At 44.4% G+C, this 19,955-nt stretch overlaps 2 protein-coding genes across 2 annotated transcripts; both read left to right on the top strand.

Annotated features, from left to right (window-relative positions):
- The first annotated feature begins 1,566 nt into the window (after positions 1-1,566).
- LOC139580876 (3-mercaptopyruvate sulfurtransferase-like) lies at positions 1,567-8,253 on the top strand. The gene is made up of 2 exons (XM_071409979.1): positions 1,567-2,192; positions 7,708-8,253. Exons 1-2 carry the CDS (start codon positions 1,604-1,606, stop codon positions 8,007-8,009), a joined length of 891 nt encoding a protein of 296 aa, XP_071266080.1. The 5' UTR covers positions 1,567-1,603; the 3' UTR covers positions 8,010-8,253.
- Positions 8,254-15,094: 6,841 nt separating this feature from the next.
- On the top strand, positions 15,095-18,036 carry LOC139580871 (3-mercaptopyruvate sulfurtransferase-like). The gene is made up of 2 exons (XM_071409964.1): positions 15,095-15,707; positions 17,097-18,036. The coding sequence occupies exons 1-2, from the start codon at positions 15,119-15,121 to the stop codon at positions 17,396-17,398; spliced, it is 891 nt and encodes a 296-aa protein (XP_071266065.1). The 5' UTR covers positions 15,095-15,118; the 3' UTR covers positions 17,399-18,036.
- Positions 18,037-19,955: the final 1,919 nt, after the last annotated feature.

Raw genomic sequence — 19,955 nt, 5'->3', positions numbered from 1 at the left:
TGGAACAATATTAGACTTGATATCAAAATGGTACACGTTTACAGTTCCACAAATGACCTGGAAGTTATGGAACGGGGAAAGTCCACAGCGAAACTGACAATGACACACTTGCATCAATTGGTCATCAATTAGCGAATTCATTTACATGCCTATGTAGGCTACTGTAGCCTACCATTTTATACAATAAATATGTTGAAATTACCATATCACTGGAATCATTGCAAATCAATTTGTTCCACTTGTGTATTCTACCTTGAGCTGGCAAACTGATTTAATCAATTCCCTATAACTTATATATTATTGTTGTAGACTATTGTTATTATGTAATTATTCATGTCCATCTTTAGTTCATGAAATTGGAAGTACTCAATTGTGATCATGGTCACAGATCTATGGCAATTGCTGATCAGCTGTTGTTAGAACGCATTAGATTGAAGGCAACAGTCAACTAGATTAGGCAGTTGTTGACCAGCACTGGCTATGGACTCCCTCTACAGGTGATTTGTTGGACATGCAATGGTGAAAGTTTGAAGTTGCCTGCATAAAATGGGTCAGAAATAACCCTGAACATGCAATATCGCATGATGTTATTTTTCCAAGAAATTTGCAGATTTTGATAAATAGCATGACCTATTCGGTCTCATAACTGTGTGGAAAAAGAGGAACAATATTAGACTTGAAATCAAAATGGTACACGTTTACAGTTCTACAAATGACCTACAGAATGAAGGGCCAGTGAAAGCTAATGAAGGTGTCATACCAGTATCACGTCCATGCATCAAATTGCATAATAGTTCAGAGAAGGGTTGCCATGTTCCTAGTTTTCCTGTGAAATTAGGCAACTTTGAAAATGATGTCACTGGTGAAAATGTATTGGTTGCTTGTTGCTGGTTTTTGGATTATTTCTTAATTGCACACCTACTCATTCCAGGGATTTTCTTTAGCTTTACTATTTTCTACATTGTAGAATAATAGTGAAGACGTGTGCAAAGCTGTCATCAAGGCAAAGGGTGGCTACTTTGAAGAATCTCAATATAAAATATATTTGGATTTGTTTCACACTTTTTTGGTTACTACATGATACCATATGTGTCACATCATAGTTTTGATGTCTTCACTATTATTCTACAATGTAGAAAATAGCAAAAATGAAGAAAAACCCTGGAATGAGTAGGTGTGCCCAAAATTTTCACTGGTACTGTATATGAAAATATACAAAGGTATCATTGATAGGAAAACTTTTTACTGGTACTGTAATAACGGCACAATTGTCAAAAAAGAGTAAAAAGGGCAAATTATATTTTCTCTTGTGACATATTCCAATTCCTTCATTAGTCACATTAGCTTGCAATAATTATTATATTGATGGAAAACTGAATTTTGCTTCTAAAGTTAGAAGTTAAGTCAAGATTCCTTCTTAATTCGCTCAGTAACGTTGTGGGAAAAAGGGGGTTTATTCGCTAAATGTGGCAACTCCCCTCTTCCTGCACAAAAGAAAAAGTGACACTTTTCAGGCTTTTTGAGCGTGTTTTGACTAGTCATTGGATTAAAATTTTGTTGAAGACCTGGCAACCCTAATTCAAAGTTCAAGACAAGAACAATCATGGCGATGCAAACCCAGGCGCTTGTTTCAGCCAAATGGCTTGCAGATGTGATAAAAAGCAACCTTATTGGACCGAATCTTCGAATTCTGGATACGTCCTGGCATCTACCGATATTAAAACGCGATGCAAATGCGGAATTTAACCAACAGCACATACCTAGAACTTCGTTCTTTGATATTGACAAATGCGCCGACAAAACTTTCTCGATGGATCATATGCTCCCAACTGCAAGCTACTTTGCAGAGTATGTGGGGGGTTTAGGTATAGGAAACGATACACATGTAGTAGTGTACGATAACAGCGATTTTGGGTCATTCAGCGCACCCCGAGTGTGGTGGATGTTCCGATTATTTGGGCACAATTCTGTATCGGTCCTGGACGGGGGTATGAAGAATTGGCTGGCCGAGGGGCATCCGGTCACTGCAGAATACACCAAGCCAGGACGTGCGGATTTCAAGGCGACCGCCAATCATTCTTGGGTCAAGTCGTATGAAGATGTGCTGAAAAACATCGAGACCAAACAGGTGCAAGTGATTGACACAAGACCCGCCGGCATGTTCCGGGGAACCGAACCAGAACTAAGAGATGGTCAGTGGGAGCATGTGCAAAGATTTATTTTGTCCTCCTGGAATTTGTTACATTTGGTATTATACATTTTTGCTTATATGATTTTTTAAATGTCAAATCAAATCAAATTGATTTATATAGCCCTTCTTACATCAGCTGATATCTCAAAGTGCTGTACAGAAACCCAGCCTAAAACCCCAACCAGCAAGCAATGCAGGTGTAGAAGCACGGTGGCTAGGAAAAACTCCCTAGAAAGGCCAAAACCTAGGAAGAAACCTAGAGAGGAACCAGGCTATGAGGGGTGGCCAGTCCTCTTCTGGCTGTGCCGGGTGGAGATTATAAGAGAACATGGCCAAGATGTTCAAATGTTCATAAATGACCAGCATGGTCAAATAATAATAATCACAGTAGTTGTCGAGGGTGCAGCAAGTCAGCACCTCAGGAGTAAATGTCAGTTGGCTTTTCATAGCCGATCATTAAGAGTATCTCTACCGCTCCTGCTGTGTCTAGAGAGTTGAAAACAGCAGGTCTGGGACAGGTAGCACGTCCAGTGAACAGGTCAGGGTTCCATAGCCGCAGGCAGAACAGTTGAAACTGGAGCAGCAGCACGGCCAGGTGGACTGGGGACAGCAAGGAGTCATCATGCCAGGTAGTCCTGAGGCATGGTCCTAGGGCTCATGTCCTCCGAGAGAGAGAAAGAAAGAGAGAAAGAGAGAATTAGAGAGAGCATACTTAAATTCACACAGGAAGCTGGATAAGACAGGAGAAGTACTCCAGATATAACATTTACATTTACATTTAAGTCATTTAGCAGACGCTCTTATCCAGAGCGACTTACAAATTGGTGCATTCACCTTATGACATCCAGTGGAACAGCCACTTTACAATAGTGCATCTAAATATTTTAAGGGGGGGGGGGGGGGGGTGAGAAGGATTACTTTATCCTATCCTAGGTATTCTTTCAAGAGGTGGGGTTTCAGGTGTCTCCGGAAGGTGGTGATTGACTCCGCTGTCCTGGCGTCGTGAGGGAGTTTGTTCCACCATTGGGGGGCCAGAGCAGCGAACAGTTTTGACTGGGCTGAGCGGGAACTGTACTTCCTCAGTGGTAGGGAGGCGAGCAGGCCAGAGGTGGATGAACGCAGTGCCCTTGTTTGGGTGTAGGGCCTGATCAGAGCCTGGAGGTACTGAGGTGCCGTTCCCCTCACAGCTCCGTAGGCAAGCACCATGGTCTTGTAGCGGATGCGAGCTTCAACTGGAAGCCAGTGGAGAGAGCGGAGGAGCGGGGTGACGTGAGAGAACTTGGGAAGGTTGAACACCAGACGGGCTGCGGCGTTCTGGATGAGTTGTAGGGGTTTAATGGCACAGGCAGGGAGCCCAGCCAGCAGCGAGTTGCAGTAATCCAGACGGGAGATGACAAGTGCCTGGATTAGGACCTGCGCCGCTTCCTGTGTGAGGCAGGGTCGTACTCTGCGGATGTTGTAGAGCATGAACCTACAGGAACGGGCCACCGCCTTGATGTTAGTTGAGAACGACAGGGTGTTGTCCAGGATCACGCCAAGGTTCTTAGCGCTCTGGGAGGAGGACACAATGGAGTTGTCAACCGTGATGGCGAGATCATGGAACGGGCAGTCCTTCCCCGGGAGGAAGAGCAGCTCCGTCTTGCCGAGGTTCAGCTTGAGGTGGTGATCCGTCATCCACACTGATATGTCTGCCAGACATGCAGAGATGCGATTCGCCACCTGGTCATCAGAAGGGGGAAAGGAGAAGATTAATTGTGTGTCGTCTGCATAGCAATGATAGGAGAGACCATGTGAGGTTATGACAGAGCCAAGTGACTTGGTGTATAGCGAGAATAGGAGAGGGCCTAGAACAGAGCCCTGGGGGACACCAGTGGTGAGAGCACGTGGTGAGGAGACAGATTCTCGCCACGCCACCTGGTAGGAGCGACCTGTCAGGTAGGACGCAATCCAAGTGTGGGCCGCGCCGGAGATGCCCAACTCGGAGAGGGTGGAGAGGAGGATCTGATGGTTCACAGTATCGAAGGCAGCCGATAGGTCTAGAAGGATGAGAGCAGAGGAGAGAGAGTTAGCTTTAGCAGTGCGGAGCGCCTCCGTGATACAGAGAAGAGCAGTCTCAGTTGAATGACTAGTCTTGAAACCTGACTGATTTGGATCAAGAAGGTCATTCTGAGAGAGATAGCGGGAGAGCTGGCCAAGGACGGCACGTTCAAGAGTTTTGGAGAGAAAAGAAAGAAGGGATACTGGTCTGTAGTTGTTGACATCGGAGGGATCGAGTGTAGGTTTTTTCAGAAGGGGTGCAACTCTCGCTCTCTTGAAGACGGAAGGGACGTAGCCAGCGGTCAGGAATGAGTTGATGAGCGAGGTGAGGTAAGGGAGAAGGTCTCCGGAAATGGTCTGGAGAAGAGAGGAGGGGATAGGGTCAAGCGGGCAGGTTGTTGGGCGGCCGGCCGTCACAAGACGCGAGATTTCATCTGGAGAGAGAGGGGAGAAAGAGGTCAGAGCACAGGGTAGGGCAGTGTGAGCAGAACCAGCGGTGTCGTTTGACTTAGCAAACGAGGATCGGATGTCGTCGACCTTCTTTTCAAAATGGTTGACGAAGTCATCTGCAGAGAGGGAGGAGGGGGGGGAGGGGGAGGAGGATTCAGGAGGGAGGAGAAGGTGGCAAAGAGCTTCCTAGGGTTAGAGGCAGATGCTTGGAATTTAGAGTGGTAGAAAGTGGCTTTAGCAGCAGAGACAGAAGAGGAAAATGTAGAGAGGAGGGAGTGAAAGGATGCCAGGTCCGCAGGGAGGCGAGTTTTCCTCCATTTCCGCTCGGCTGCCCGGAGACCTGTTCTGTGAGCTCGCAATGAGTCGTCGAGCCACGGAGCGGGAGGGGAGGACCGAGCCGGCCTGGAGGATAGGGGACATAGAGAGTCAAAGGATGCAGAAAGGGAGGAGAGGAGGGTTGAGGAGGCAGAATCAGGAGATAGGTTGGAGAAGGTTTGAGCAGAGGGAAGAGATGATAGGATGGAAGAGGAAAGAGTAGCGGGGGAGAGAGAGCGAAGGTTGGGACGGCGCGATACCATCCGAGTAGGGGCAGTGTGGGAAGTGTTGGATGAGAGCGAGAGGGAAAAGGATACAAGGTAGTGGTCGGAGACTTGGAGGGGAGTTGCAATGAGGTTAGTGGAAGAACAGCATCTAGTAAAGATGAGGTCGAGCGTATTGCCTGCCTTGTGAGTAGGGGGGGAAGGTGAGAGGGTGAGGTCAAAAGAGGAGAGGAGTGGAAAGAAGGAGGCAGAGAGGAATGAGTCAAAGGTAGACGTGGGGAGGTTAAAGTCGCCCAGAACTGTGAGAGGTGAGCCGTCCTCAGGAAAGGAGCTTATCAAGGCATCAAGCTCATTGATGAACTCTCCGAGGGAACCTGGAGGGCGATAAATGATAAGGATGTTAAGCTTGAAAGGGCTGGTAACTGTGACAGCATGGAATTCAAAGGAGGCGATAGACAGATGGGTAAGGGGAGAAAGAGAGAATGACCACTTGGGAGAGATGAGGATCCCGGTGCCACCACCCCGCTGACCAGAAGCTCTCGGGGTGTGCGAGAACACGTGGGCGGACGAAGAGAGAGCAGTAGGAGTAGCAGTGTTATCTGTGGTGATCCATGTTTCCGTCAGTGCCAAGAAGTCGAGGGACTGGAGGGAGGCATAGGCTGAGATGAACTCTGCCTTGTTGGCCGCAGATCGGCAGTTCCAGAGGCTACCGGAGACCTGGAACTCCACGTGGGTCGTGCGCGCTGGGACCACCAGATTAGGGTGGCCGCGGCCACGCGGTGTGGAGCGTTTGTATGGTCTGTGCAGAGAGGAGAGAACAGGGATAGACAGACACATAGTTGACAGGCTACAGAAGAGGCTACGCTAATGCAAAGGAGATTGGAATGACAAGTGGACTACACGTCTCGAATGTTCAGAAAGTTAAGCTTACGTAGCAAGAATCTTATTGACTAAAATGATTAAAATGATACAGTACTGCTGAAGTAGGCTAGCTGGCAGTGGCTGCGTTGTTGACTTTGTAGGCTAGCTGGCAGTTGCTGCGTTGTTGACACTGCACTAATCAAGTCGTTCCGTTGAGTGTAATAGTTTCTACAGTGCTGCTATTCGGGGGCTAGCTGGCTAGCTAGCAGTGTTGATTACGTTGCGTTGCGTTAAAAGAACGACAATAGCTGGCTAGCTAACCTAGAAAATCGCTCTAGACTACACAATTATCTTTGATACAAAGACGGCTATGTAGCTAGCTATGTAGCTAGCTACGATCAAACAAATCAAACCGTTGTACTGTAATGAAATGAAATGAAAATGTGATACTACCTGTGGAGCGAAGCGGAATGCGACCGGGTTGTTGAGTGCGGAAGTTCTATTCGGTAGACGTTGGCTAGCTAGCAGTGTCTCCTACGTTAAGGACGACAAATAGCTGGCTAGCTAACCTCGGTAAATTAAGATAATCACTCTAAAACTACACACTCTAAACTACACAATTATCTTGGATACGAAGACAGCAAAGACAACTATGTAGCTAGCTAACACTACACTAATCAAGTCGTTCAGTTGAGTGTAATAGTTTCTACAGTGCTGCTATTCGGTAGACGGTGGACGTTTGCTAGCTGGCTAGCTGCTGGGCAGATAGCAGTGTAGACTACGTTAGGACGACGAAATACGATAATTACGCAATTATCTTTGATACAAAGACGGCTATGTAGCTAGCTAAGAAGAAATTGCTAAGATTAGACAAATCAAACCGTTGTACTATAATGAGATGTAATGAAATGTAATGAAAAGTTATACTACCTGCGGACCGAAGTGCGAATGCGACCGCTCGCTCCAACCCGGAAGTCAAATAGTCAAATATAACAAACTGACCCTAGCCCCCCGACACATAAACTACTGCAGCATAAATACTGGAGGCTGAGACAGGAGGGGTCAGGAGACACTGTGGCACCATCCGATGATACCCCCGGACAGGGCCAAACAGGAAGGATATAACCCCACCCACTTTGCCAAAGCACAGCCCCCACACCACTAGAGGGATATCTTCAACCACCAATTTACCATCCTGAGACAAAGGCCGAGTATAGCCCACAAAGATCTCCGCACGGCACAACCCAAGGGGGGGGGGGGGGGGCAACCCAGACAGGAAGATCACGTCAGTGACTCAACCCACTCAAGTGACGCACCCCTCCTAGGGACGGCATGAAAGAGCACCAGTAAGCCAGTGACTCAGTCCCTGTAATAGGGTTAGAGGCAGAGAATCCCAGTGGAGAGAGGGGAACCGGCCAGGCAGAGACAGCAAGGGCGGTTCGTTGCTCCAGAGCCTTTCCGTTCACCTTCACACTCCTGGGCCAGACTACACTCAATCATATGATTGATCAATCAAGACATCATATTTTGTCCCAATCATTTTTTAAATACAATCTCATCTTCCCTCTTTCTCTATCCCCCTCTCTTTGCCGCTCTCTTTATAATTGTTTTTCTTTCTCTCACACACAGACATTGGGCCTGGCCACATTCCTGGTACTATCAACATGCCTTTTTTCAAGTTCATGGATGCCTCAGGCAAGGAGTTGGAGCTTGAAGTGCTGGCAAAAATGTTCAGAGAGGCAGGGGTGGACTTGGAGAAACCTTTCTGGGTAACCTGTGGGTCAGGGGTCACTGCATGCCACGTGGTTCTGGCTGCTCACCTGCTGGGGCATTCAGGGTCAGTGTCTGTGTATGACGGGTCATGGTATGAATGGTTCAAAAGGGCTGCCCCGGAGCATGTCATCTCTGAGGGCAAGGGGAAGCAAGTGTGATGTGGAGAGACGGTTAGAAATGAGCACTAAGAAAAATACTGTTGAATGAGCAGGGAGGGGACACTATGAATCCCAAAGGAAGCTACAGATTGCACAAAATATGGAGGGTTTTACTGATTTTGACTGAAGATTTTTGCTGAGTTGGATGAATGCGTCATTGTGAAAGAGGTCACCGTTCAAGAGTCCATGAATACAGTATGCCTATGTTTATATTCAATATGTCCAATAAAGGTGTTACAAACTATGCTATATTAATCTATTAATAAAGATTAGAAGGATGGAATGTTTGAGATATTCGGGTTAGAATTGGAGTATGGTTGAGTTGTATGCTCCTACTTAGGGGATTGCAGCCTGGCAACATTGTCTTGTAGATGTTGCCACTGCAGACGTTTTCTAAGGGACTTGTAAAATAATGAAACTTGCTCTTAATGCACCATGAAAATGTAAGTAAAATGTCATTTTCATGTAGTTGTAGTTGCCTTGGTGTGACCTTGTTATGAGATGGAGGCCCACAAAATGTCAAGGGTTTTTCTAAGTGCAGTTCACATTTACATTACATTTAAGTCATTTAGCAGACGCTCTTATCCAGAGCGACTTACAAATTGGAAAGTTCATACATATTCATCCTGGTCCCCCCGTGGGGAATGAACCCACAACCCTGGCGTTGCAAGCGCCATGCTCTACCAACTGAGCCACACGGGACCGTTCAGTTTTAGTATTAACAGAAGTTTCTGTCAGTTTGATTGCAGGATGTCACTTTGTTTAATTTGCACAATAAAAATATGCCATCTACTGTACAAAGTTCTCTGTATTGTATTTTTTGCAAAGTATAACCATTTTTACCATATACAGTAGTCCTTTGTACAACTTTTACTTATTCAGGGTCAATTTTTTACTTTGGTTAGACAAGAAGTAAACGTGAAGACTTCAATGTCCAAAACGTCTACATTTTATGTTGATGGTCATCAATCTAGTATGTGTAGGCCTATATTCTTTATGGTAACAGCATTTTAGGTTATACCACATTTTTCTGTCACGCCCTCATCTGTTTCACCTGTCTTTGTGATTGTCTCCACCCACCTCCAGGTGTCACCTGTTTTCCCCATTAGTCCCCGAGGTATTTATCCCTGTGTTTCCTGTCTCTCTGTGCCAGTTCGTCTTGTTTTGCCAAGTCAACCAGCGTTTATCCTAGCTCCTATTTTTCCAGTCCGTTTTTTCCTAGCCCTCCTCCAACATCATCCTGGACTCCGCTGGGACCCTTTCACATGTCTAGGACTTACTGGAGAAGTTGGAGGGAGGAACCCCTCTCCCAAAAGTCACTCTGGACAAGGCCATTTCACACAAAATATATACTGTTCACAGGCATCTCAACTGTCTAAACAAGTGAGAGAAGATATTTGCTAACATAACACATTGGTCAAGGTGAACACTTCTCTGGCCTATTTATGAAAATTGATGTTTTGCGTATGATTATAAAAACATTTGCATACCATACCAGAATTTTCAAATACTATTGTGTTTTTTATATGTATGATCATTTTAATTGTTTCCTTTATTACCAAGGCATTAATAAACGCTGTCTTCGTCAGCCATCAAACCATGTAAATCTCTTGTACTTTGTGGTATTATTACCATTCAAATTAAATTGTTGCTGTGTCATATTCTTGCCTTATTCTTACTTCTAGGATGATTTGAGAAGGGCCTAAATAGAAAAACAGTAGTAGGAATGGTTTGTAAGAAGCGGAACTCCCAAAACAATAATCTCAAATCTCTTCCATCACCAAGAGTCTCTCTTGAGGTAAAATATTGTTGCCTGAAAAAATACCTGAGAAACACAGAGAGATTAGTCTTGCACTTTTGAAAGACTGTGCAGGTTTGTGGACTTTATGAACCTAAACACTGAGATAACATTTAAGTTAATTGATAATCAAAGGGTCAGTCGAGGTAAAGGCCTCGGATTTCAGCAAATCACTAAATTCCTCAAGTTGTCAAATTAGCAGAAGTTGATCAAATAGCCTAGAATTGAACAAATAGAGGCAGGTCAGGGATCAGGTTTGTCATTTATTTCAATTGCCCAGACAATGAGCTACTCACAAGCCAAGCATTGAGCATGTAATCAAAGCCCCATGACAAAGCACACGCTCCCACAGCTGAGGCCATCTCCCACAGGGTAGGCAGCACAACATCGCCTCTCTGCAGAGTTTGACCCAGGCAGGATTCAGATGGGCACACGGAAACACACAGAGAGAACTGGGTACAGTGTTATCCATCTCTCACATGGGTACATCGGATGATGGCATGATCATTCTCCATGGCACATATCCATTGCTCAACACATTCCAGGTCTAACTACATACTGTACAGTTGAACCAGAGTTGTAATATGGTATCAATAAGAGCAAACTGATTTTTACAAACACCCTTTTGGAGTTTGATTACTTGTTACTGTACTCCCCACTGATAGATTTACACTAGAGAGATTTTGCAATGATTCCTATGTCAAAGATGTGAATAATATTTATTGGTCTGATGTGTGTAATGAGGAACATCCAGACGCTGCACTTGAAGCATTTATGAAACTGCTCCTTCCAGTTACTGATAGGCATGCACCCATCAAGAAACGGACTGTTAGAACTGCCAAATCCCCATGGATAGATTACAAATCGAAAAACTGTATGGGTGAGAGGGATGAGGCAAAGGGAATAGCAAATAAGTCTGACAAGGCAGCAGACTGGCAAACATACAGTAAATTGAGAAATCACATAACTAAACAAAAATAAAATAGACTATGGAAGAAAGATTAATGATATAAAAGAATGATAGTAAAAAGCTCTGGAGTACTTCAAATTAAATGATAGACAAAAAGCAAACTTGGCTCCATCCTTCATTGAGGCAGATGGTTTGTTCATAACAAAACCCTTTGATATTGCCAACCACTTCAATAACCTTTTTGTTGACAAGATTAGCAACCTTAAGTATGACATGCAAACAACAAATGCTGAAAGGAAGGGTACCAAAGAAATGTCTGCAACATTGAAGGTCACAGTGGCCACCATCATTCTTAAATGGAAGAAGTTTGGACCCAACCAAGACTCTTCCTAGAGCTGGCCGCCAGCCAAACAGAGCAATCGGGGGAGAAGGGCCTTCGTCGGAGAGATGACCAAGAACCCGATGGATACTCTGATAGAGTTCTAGAGTTCCTCTGTGAAGATGGGAGAACCTTTATGGTAGAGTGGCCAAACAGAAGGCACTCCTCAGTAAAAGGAACATGATAGCCCGCTTGGAGTTTGCAAACAAGGCACCTAAAAGGATTCAGACCATGAGAAGCAAGATGCTCTGGTCTGATGAAACCAAGATTTAACTCTTTGGCCTGAATGCCAAGCGTCACATCTTGAGGAAACCTGGTATTATCCCTACGGTGAAGCATGGTGGTGGCAGCATCATGCTGTGGGGATGTTTTTCAGCGGCAGGGAATGGGAGACTAGTCAGGATCGAGGGAAAGATGAACGGAACAAAGTACAGAGAGATCCTTGATGAAAATCTTCTCCGGAGTGCTCAGGACCTCAGACTGGGGCGATGGTTCACCTTCCAACAGGAAAACAACCCTAAGCACACAGCCAAGACAATGCAAGAGTGGCTTCGGGAAAAGTCTCAATGTCCTTGAGAGGCCCAGCCAGAGCCCGGACTTGAACCCGATCGAACATCTCTTGAAAGACCTGATAATAGCTGTGCTGCGACGCTCCCCATCCAACCTGACAAAGCTTGAGAGGTTCTGCAGAGAAGAATGGGAGAAACTCCCAAAATACAGGTGTGCCAAGCTTGTAGTGTCATACCCCAAAAGACTCGAGGCTGTAATCGCTGCCAAAGGTGCTTCAACAAAGTTCTCAGTAAAGGGTCTGAATGTGATTTTTCCATTTTTATAAATGTGCTAAAATAAAATATGTTTTTGCTTTGTTATTATGGGGTATTGTGTGTAGATTGATGGGGGAAAAAACAATAAAAAATTTTTTTGAATAAGGCTGTGACGTAACAAAATGTGGAAAAAGCCAACGGGTCTAAATATTTTCAGAATGCACCGTAGGAAAATTGCAGTTGGTCCTGAACAATGCAGCACGTATCACAAGTGTCAGTAACATGCATTTCAGTCTCTCCTGGCTCAAAGTTGAGGAGATATTGATTGCATCACTTTTAGTCTTTGTGCGAGGTATTGATGTGTTGAAGGTACCGAACTGTCTGTTCAAGCAGTTGGCACACAGTTCGGTCAGTCATCGGTACAACACAAGACATGCAACCAGAGGTCTACTCAAAGTCCCCAGGTCCAGAACAGAGGCTGAGAAACACAGTATTGAAAAGAGACATGACTACATGGAACTCTCTGTCACCCTAGGTAACTCAAGCTAACAATAAAACCAGTTTAAAAAACTGATAAAAGAAGACCTTAGTGCACAAAGGGGACTGTGAAGAGACACAGCCTTTTCATATATCTTGTATTGTAATTTGCACTGTACTATGAATTAGACCAACATATTGTGTGTATGTACTGATATGTAGGCTATGTATTTCAGTCCTTGACTAATAATGTTCTGTACATTGTAGTATGCCATGTTTCATGTGGACCCCAGGAAGAGCAGCTGATGCTTTTGCAGCGGCTAATGGGGATCATAATACTGTAAATACCAAATTGTACTGTATGTATAAACAATAGAAGAAAAGTGACATTATACATAGGGACTCCCTCTACAGGTGATTTGTTGGACATGCAGGGGTGAAAGTGAAGTTGCCTGCATAAAATGGGTCAGAAATAACACTAAACATGCAATATTGCATTATGTTATTAAGAAATTTGCAGATTTTGATAAATAGCTGGAAATAATGACCCATTCTGTCTCATAATTGTGTGGAAAAAGTGGAACAATATTAGACTTGATATCAAAATGGTACACGTTTACAGTTCCACAAATGACCTACAGAATGAAGGGCCAGTGAAAGCCAATGAAGGTTCATACTGGTATCACGTGCATGCATCAAATTGAGTAATAGTTCAGAGAAGGGTTGCCATGATCTTAGTTTTCCTGTCAAATTAGGCAACTTTGAAAAGGATGTCGCTGGTGAAAATGTATTGGTCGCTAGTTGCTGGGTTTTGACAACTTATTAAAAATATATATTTTACTGTGACCTGCTGCTGCTGACTATCAGGCAGTGAGGCAGCCTACTTCTGAGTGACAGAGAGAGTGGTGGGGAAAGAGCAGCAAGAGTGCACATCGTGACAACTTTTAACCAGTTGTCTGTAGGCTATTTAGATTATTATTATGGAGACACCTATTTCCAACCTCTTTTCCATAAAACATATTAACGTGCTAAAACGAATGCGCATCAACAAATAACATGACAAAGCACAGGAAAACTACTTCAGGCGCTAAATTCGCTAGGGGGTGGTTTAAACTGCATTCTAATGTCAATTTTGCTTACAGAAAACCATATCAAGCGAAGGACTATATATGCTCAGCTCTTGGGTCTCGAGCTCTAAGTGGACGTTTGAAATGGAAGTTATGGAACAGGGGAAAGTCCACAGCGACACTGACAATGACACACTTGCATCAATTGGTCATCAATTAGCGAATTTATTTACTTGCCTATGTAGGCTACTGTAGCCTACCATTTTATACAATAAATATGTTGAAATTACCATATCACTGGAATCATTGCAAATCAATTTGTTCCACTTGTGTAGCCTACCTTGAGCTGGCAAACTGATTTAATCAATTGCCTATAACAGTTTATTATTGTTGTAGACTTGTGTTATTATGTAATTATTAATGTCCATCTTTAGTTCATGAAATTGGAAGTACTCAATTGTGATCATGGTCACAGATCTATGGCAATTGCTGATCAGCTGTTGTTAGAACGCATTAGATTGAAGGCAACAGTCAACTAGATTAGGCTACAGATTTTTTTTAAACCTGGCAGTTGTTGACCAGCACTGGCTATGGACTCCCTCTACAGGTGATTTGTTGGACATGCATTGTTGAAAGTTTGAAGTTGCCTGCATAAAATGGGTCAGAAATAACCCTGAACCTGCATTATCGCATGATGTTATTTTTCCAAGAAATTTGCAGATTTTGATAAATAGCATGACCTATTCGGTCTCATAACTGTGTGGAAAAAGAGGAACAATATTAGACTTGAAATCAAAATGGTACACGTTTACAGTTCTACAAATGACCTACAGAATGAAGGGCCAGTGAAAGCTAATGAAGGTGTCATACCAGTATCACGTCCATGCATCAAATTGCATAATAGTTCAGAGAAGGGTTGCCATGTTCCTAGTTTTCCTGTGAAATTAGGCAACTTTGAAAATGATGTCACTGGTGAAAATGTATTGGTTGCTTGTTGCTGGTTTTTGGATTATTTCTTAATTGCACACCTACTCATTCCAGGGTTTTTCTTTAGCTTTACTATTTTCTACATTGTAGAATAATAGTGAAGACGTGTGCAAACCTGTCATCAAGGCAAAGGGTGGCTACTTTGAAGAATCTCAATATAAAATATATTTGGATTTGTTTCACACTTTTTTGGTTACTACATTACTCCATATGTGTCACATCATAGTTTTGAAGTCTTCACTATTATTCTACAATGTAGAAAATAGCAAAAATGAAGAAAAACCCTGGAATGAGTAGGTGTGCCCAAACTTTTCACTGGTACTGTATATGAAAATATACAAAGGTATCATTGATAGGAAAACTTTTTACTGGTACTGTAATAACGGCACAATTGTCAGAAAAGTGTAAAAAGAGCGAATTATATTTTCTCTTGTGACATATTCCAATTCCTTCATTAGTCACATTAGCTTGCAATAATTATTATATTGATGGAAAACTGAATTTTGCTTCTAAAGTTAGAAGTTGAGTCAAGATTCCTTCTTAATTCGCTCAGTAACGTTGTGGGAAAAAAAGGGGTTTATACGCTAAATGTTGCAACTCCCCTCGTCCTGCACAAAAGAAAAAGTGACACTTTTCAGGCTTTTTGAGCGTGGTTTGACTAGTCATTGGATTAGAATTTTGTTGAAGACCTGGCAACCCTGATTCAAAGTTCAAGACAAGAACAATCATGGCGGCACAAACCCAGGCGCTTGTTTCAGCCAAATGGCTTGCAGATGCGATAAAAAGCAACCTTATTGGACCGAATCTTCGAATTCTGGATACGTCCTGGCATCTACCGATATTAAAACGCGATGCAAATGCGGAATTTAACCAACAGCACATACCTGGAACTTCGTTCTTTGATATTGACAAATGCGCCGACAAAACTTTCTCGATGGATCATATGCTCCCAACTGCAAGCTACTTTGCAGAGTATGTGGGGGGTTTAGGTATAGGAAACGATACACATGTAGTAGTGTACGATACCAGCGATTGTGGGTCATTCAGCGCACCCCGAGTGTGGTGGATGTTCCGATTATTTGAGCACAATTCTGTATCGGTCCTGGACGGGGGTATGAAGAATTGGCTGGCTGAGGGGCATCCGGTCACTGCAGAATACACCAAGCCAGGACGTGCGGATTTCAAGGCGACCGCCAATCATTCTTGGGTCAAGTCGTATGAAGATGTGCTGAAAAACATCGAGACCAAACAGGTGCAAGTGATTGACACAAGACCCGCCGGCATGTTCCGGGGAACCGAACCAGAACTAAGAGATGGTCAGTGGGAGCATGTGCAAAGATTTATTTTGTCCTCCTGGAATTTGTTACATTTGGTATTATACATTTTTGCTAATATGATTTTTTAAATGTCAAATCAAATCAAATGTATTTATATAGCCCTTCTTACATCAGCTGATATCTCAAAGTGCTGTACAGAAACCCAGCCTAAAACCCAAACCAGCAAGCAATGCAGGTGTAGAAGCACGGTGGCTAGGAAAAACTCCCTAGAAAGGCCAAAACCTAGGAAGAAACCTAGAGAGGAACCAGGCTATGAGGGTGGCCAGTCCTCTTCTGGCTGTGCCGGGTGGAGATTATAAGAGAACATGGCCAAGATGTTCAAATGTTCATAAATGACCAGCATTGTCAAATAATAATAATCACAGTAGTTGTCGAGGGTGCAGCAAGTCAGCACCTCAGGAGTATATGTCAGTTGGCTTTTCATAGCCGATCATTAAGAGTATCTCTACCGCTCCTGCTGTGTCTAGAGAGTTGAAAACAGCAGGTCTGGGACAGGTAGCACGTCCAGTGAACAGGTCAGGGTTCCATAGCCGCAGGCAGAACAGTTGAAACTGGAGCAGCAGCACGGCCAGGTGGACTGGGGACAGCAAGGAGTCATCATGCCAGGTAGTCCTGAGGCATGGTCCTAGGGCTCAGGTCCTCCGAGAGAGAGAAAGAGAGAATTAGAGCGAGCATACTTAAATTCACACAGGAAGCTGGATAAGACAGGAGAAGTACTCCAGATATAACAAACTGACCCTAGCCCCCCGACACATAAACTACTGCAGCATAAATACTGGAGGCTGAGACAGGAGGGGTCAGGAGCCACTGTGTCCCCATCCGATGATACCCCCGGACAGGGCCAAACAGGAAGGATATAACCCCACCCACTTTGCCAAAGCACAGCCCCCACACCACTAGAGGGATATCTTCAACCACCAATTTACCATCCTGAGACAAAGGCCGAGTATAGCCCACAAAGATCTCCGCCACAGCACAACCCAAGGGGGGGGGGGGGGGCAACCCAGACAGGAAGATCACGTCAGTGACTCAACCCACTCAAGTGACGCACCCCTCCTAAGGACGGCATGAAAGAGCACCAGTAAGCCAGTGACTCAGCCCCTGTAATAGGGTTAGAGGCAGAGAATCCCAGTGGAGAGAGGGGAACCGGCCAGGCAGAGACAGCAAGGGCGGTTCGTTGCTCCAGAGCCTTTCCGTTCACCTTCACACTCCTGGGCCAGACTATACTCAATCATATGATTGATCAATCAAGACATCATATCATATCAAGACATCACATTTTTTAAATAAAATCTCATCTTCCCTCTTTCTCTATCCCCCTCTCTTTACCGCTCTCCTTATAATTGTTTTTCTTTCTCTCACACACAGACATTGAGCCTTGCCACATTCCTGGTACTATCAACATGCCTTTTGCCAAGTTCATGGATGCCTCAGGCAAGGAGTTGGAGCTTGAAGTGCTGGCAGAAATGTTCAGAGAGGCAGGGGTGGACTTGGAGAAACCTTTCTGGGTAACCTGTGGGTCAGGGGTCACTGCATGCCACGTGGTTCTGGCTGCTCACCTGCTGGGGCATTCAGGGTCAGTGTCTGTGTATGACGGGTCATGGTATGAATGGTTCAAAAGGGCGGCCCCGGAGCATGTCATCTCTGAGGGCAAGGGGAAGCAAGTGTGATGTGGAGAGACGGGTAGAAATGAGCACTAAGAAAAATACTGTTGAATGAGCATGGAGGGGACACAATGAATCACAAAGGAAGCTACAGATTGCACAAAATATGGAGGGTTTTACTGATTTTGACTGAAGAATTTTGCTGAGTTGGATGAATGCATCATTGTGAAAGAGGTCACCGTTCAAGAGTCCATGAATACAGTATGCCTATGTTTATATTCAATATGTCCAATAAAGGTGTTACAAACTATGCTAAATTAATCTATTAATAAAGATTAGAAGGATGGAATGTTTGAGGTATTCGGGTTAGAATTGGACTATGGTTGAGTTGTATGCTCCTACTTAGGGGATTGCAGCCTGGCAACATTGTCTTGTAGATGTTGCCACTGCAGACGTTTTCTAAGGGACTTTTAAAATAATGAAACTTGCTCTTAATGCACCATGAAAATGTAAGTAAAATGTCATTTTCATGTAGTTGTAGTTGCCTTGGTGTGACCTTGTTATGAGATGGAGGCCCACGAAATGTCAAGGGGTTTTTCTAAGTGCAGTTCAGTTTTAGTATTAACAGAAGTTTCTGTCAGTTTGATTGCAGGATGTCACTTTGTTTAATTTGCACAATAGAAATATGCCATCTACTGTACAAAGTTCTCTGTATTGTATTTTTTGCAAAGTATAAATTTTTTTACCATATACAGTAGTCCTTTGTACAACTTTTACTTATTCAGGGTCAATTTTTTACTTTGGTTAGACAAGAAGTAAACGTGAAGACTTCAATGTCCAACACGTCTACATTTTACGACGATGGTCATCAATCTAGTATGTGTAGGCCTATATTCTTTATGGTAACAGCATTTTAGGTTATACCACATTTTTCTGTCACGCCCTCATCTGTTTCACCTGTCTTTGTGATTGTCTCCACCCACCTCCAGGTGTCACCTGTTTTCCCCATTAGTCCCCGGTGTATTTATCCCTGTGTTTCCTGTCTCTCTGTGCCAGTTCGTTTTGTTTTGCCAAGTCAAGCAGTGGTTTTCTTAGCTCTTATTTTGCACAGTCTGTCACGATCGTTATGAGTGGAATGAGTGGACCAAGGCGCAGCGTGGAAAAAAGACATCTTCTTTTAATGAAGAAAAACAAACACTTACTAAACGAACAAAAAACAAACGTGAAGCTAAAACGAACTAAGTGCACACATGCAACATAGAACATAGACAATTACCCACAATCACCTAAAGCCTATGGCTGCCTTAAATATGGCTCCCAATCAGAGATAACAATAAACAGCTGTCTCTGATTGAGAACCAAACCAGGCAACCATAGACTTTCCTAAACCTCTCTACTGAACACAACCCCATACACTATACAAAACCCCCTAAACAATACACACACCCTAAACTAGACAAAACACACAAACATCCCATGTCACACCCTGACCTAACTAAACTAATAAAGAAAATCAATATAACAGAGGCCAGGGTGTGACACAGTCTCTGTTTTTTCCTAGTTCTCCTGGTTTTGACCCTTGCCTGTCCTGACGCCGAATCCGCCTGCCTGACCACTACGCTCTGCCTATCCCCTTGTACTGTTTGGACTCGGACCTGATCACTGAACCGCTGCCTGTCCTGACCTCAAGGCTGCCTATCGCCTGGTACTGTTTGGACTCTGACCTGGTTTATGAACTCTCGCTTGTCCCCGACCTGCCTTTTACCTACCCCTTTTGTTATAATAAATGTCGGAGCTCAACCATCTGCCTCCTGTGTCTGCATTAGGGTCTCGCCTTGTGCCCTTATAGTACGAACTGGCCATGACAGACCAAGCAGACTTGGACCAGCTCTGTCACGTTGTCTCCCTGCAGGGAGCCACCATTGGGAGGCATGAGGAGCTACTGCTGGACCTTTTGGAAGGGCTTCCACCATGACCAAAGGTTCAAGGCTATAATGGAGCAAATCAGTGAGTTGGCTCATAGGCAGCCCGCCACCTGAGGCCTCCCAACCACCCAGTAACCTTTCTACTACCTGTGGATTTGTTCAACCTACCCCAGCTCCTCGAGAACCCCGCTTACCTCCTCTGGAGCGTTATGCAGGGGATCCTGGTACCTGCCGGGCTTTCCTTTCCCAGTGCTCCCTCATTTTCGAACTCCAGCCCTCTTCGTTCCCGTCGAACCGATCAAAGATGGCGTATTTAATCATGCTAATGTCCGGAAGGGCTCTCTCCTGGGCAACGGCTGTGTGGGAGCAGAAACCCGCTGTGTGCAATAGCCTGGAGGAATTTATGGCAGAAGTGATTAAGGTTTTCGATTCTCCGGTGCTCGGGAGGGAGGCGGCTCAAACTACTGCAGGTACATCAGAACTTCCGTAGTGTGGTAGACTACGCAGTAGATTTTCGCACCTTGGCCACCGAGAGTTCCTGGAATCCGGAGGCTCTTTTTGACACCTTCCTCTAAGGACTGTCGGAGGGGATAAAGGATGAGCTCGCAGCTCGGGAAATACCACGGGACCTTGATTCCCTCATCGCCCTTGCAATTAGGATTGATTGGCGCCTACGAGAACACCGGTGTGAGAGGAGG

The sequence above is a fragment of the Salvelinus alpinus genome, chromosome 1, assembly GCF_045679555.1.
Source record: "Salvelinus alpinus chromosome 1, SLU_Salpinus.1, whole genome shotgun sequence".
Lineage (NCBI taxonomy): Eukaryota > Metazoa > Chordata > Actinopteri > Salmoniformes > Salmonidae > Salvelinus > Salvelinus alpinus.
The sequence above is the reverse complement of the archived record's forward strand: the minus strand, read 5'-3'. Positions and strand labels throughout refer to the sequence as shown.

What these genes read in the sequence shown, in the direction of transcription:
- LOC139580876 (XM_071409979.1), top strand. Translation starts at nt 1,604, where the DNA reads ATGGCGATGCAAACCCAGGCGCTTGTTTCAGCCAAATGGCTTGCAGAT. An exon ending in CGAACCAGAACTAAGAGATG is followed by an intron (nt 2,193 to 7,707) that starts GTCAGTGGGAGC and finishes TCTCACACACAG; the next exon opens with ACATTGGGCCTGGCCACATT.
- LOC139580871 (XM_071409964.1), top strand. Translation starts at nt 15,119, where the DNA reads ATGGCGGCACAAACCCAGGCGCTTGTTTCAGCCAAATGGCTTGCAGAT. An exon ending in CGAACCAGAACTAAGAGATG is followed by an intron (nt 15,708 to 17,096) that starts GTCAGTGGGAGC and finishes TCTCACACACAG; the next exon opens with ACATTGAGCCTTGCCACATT.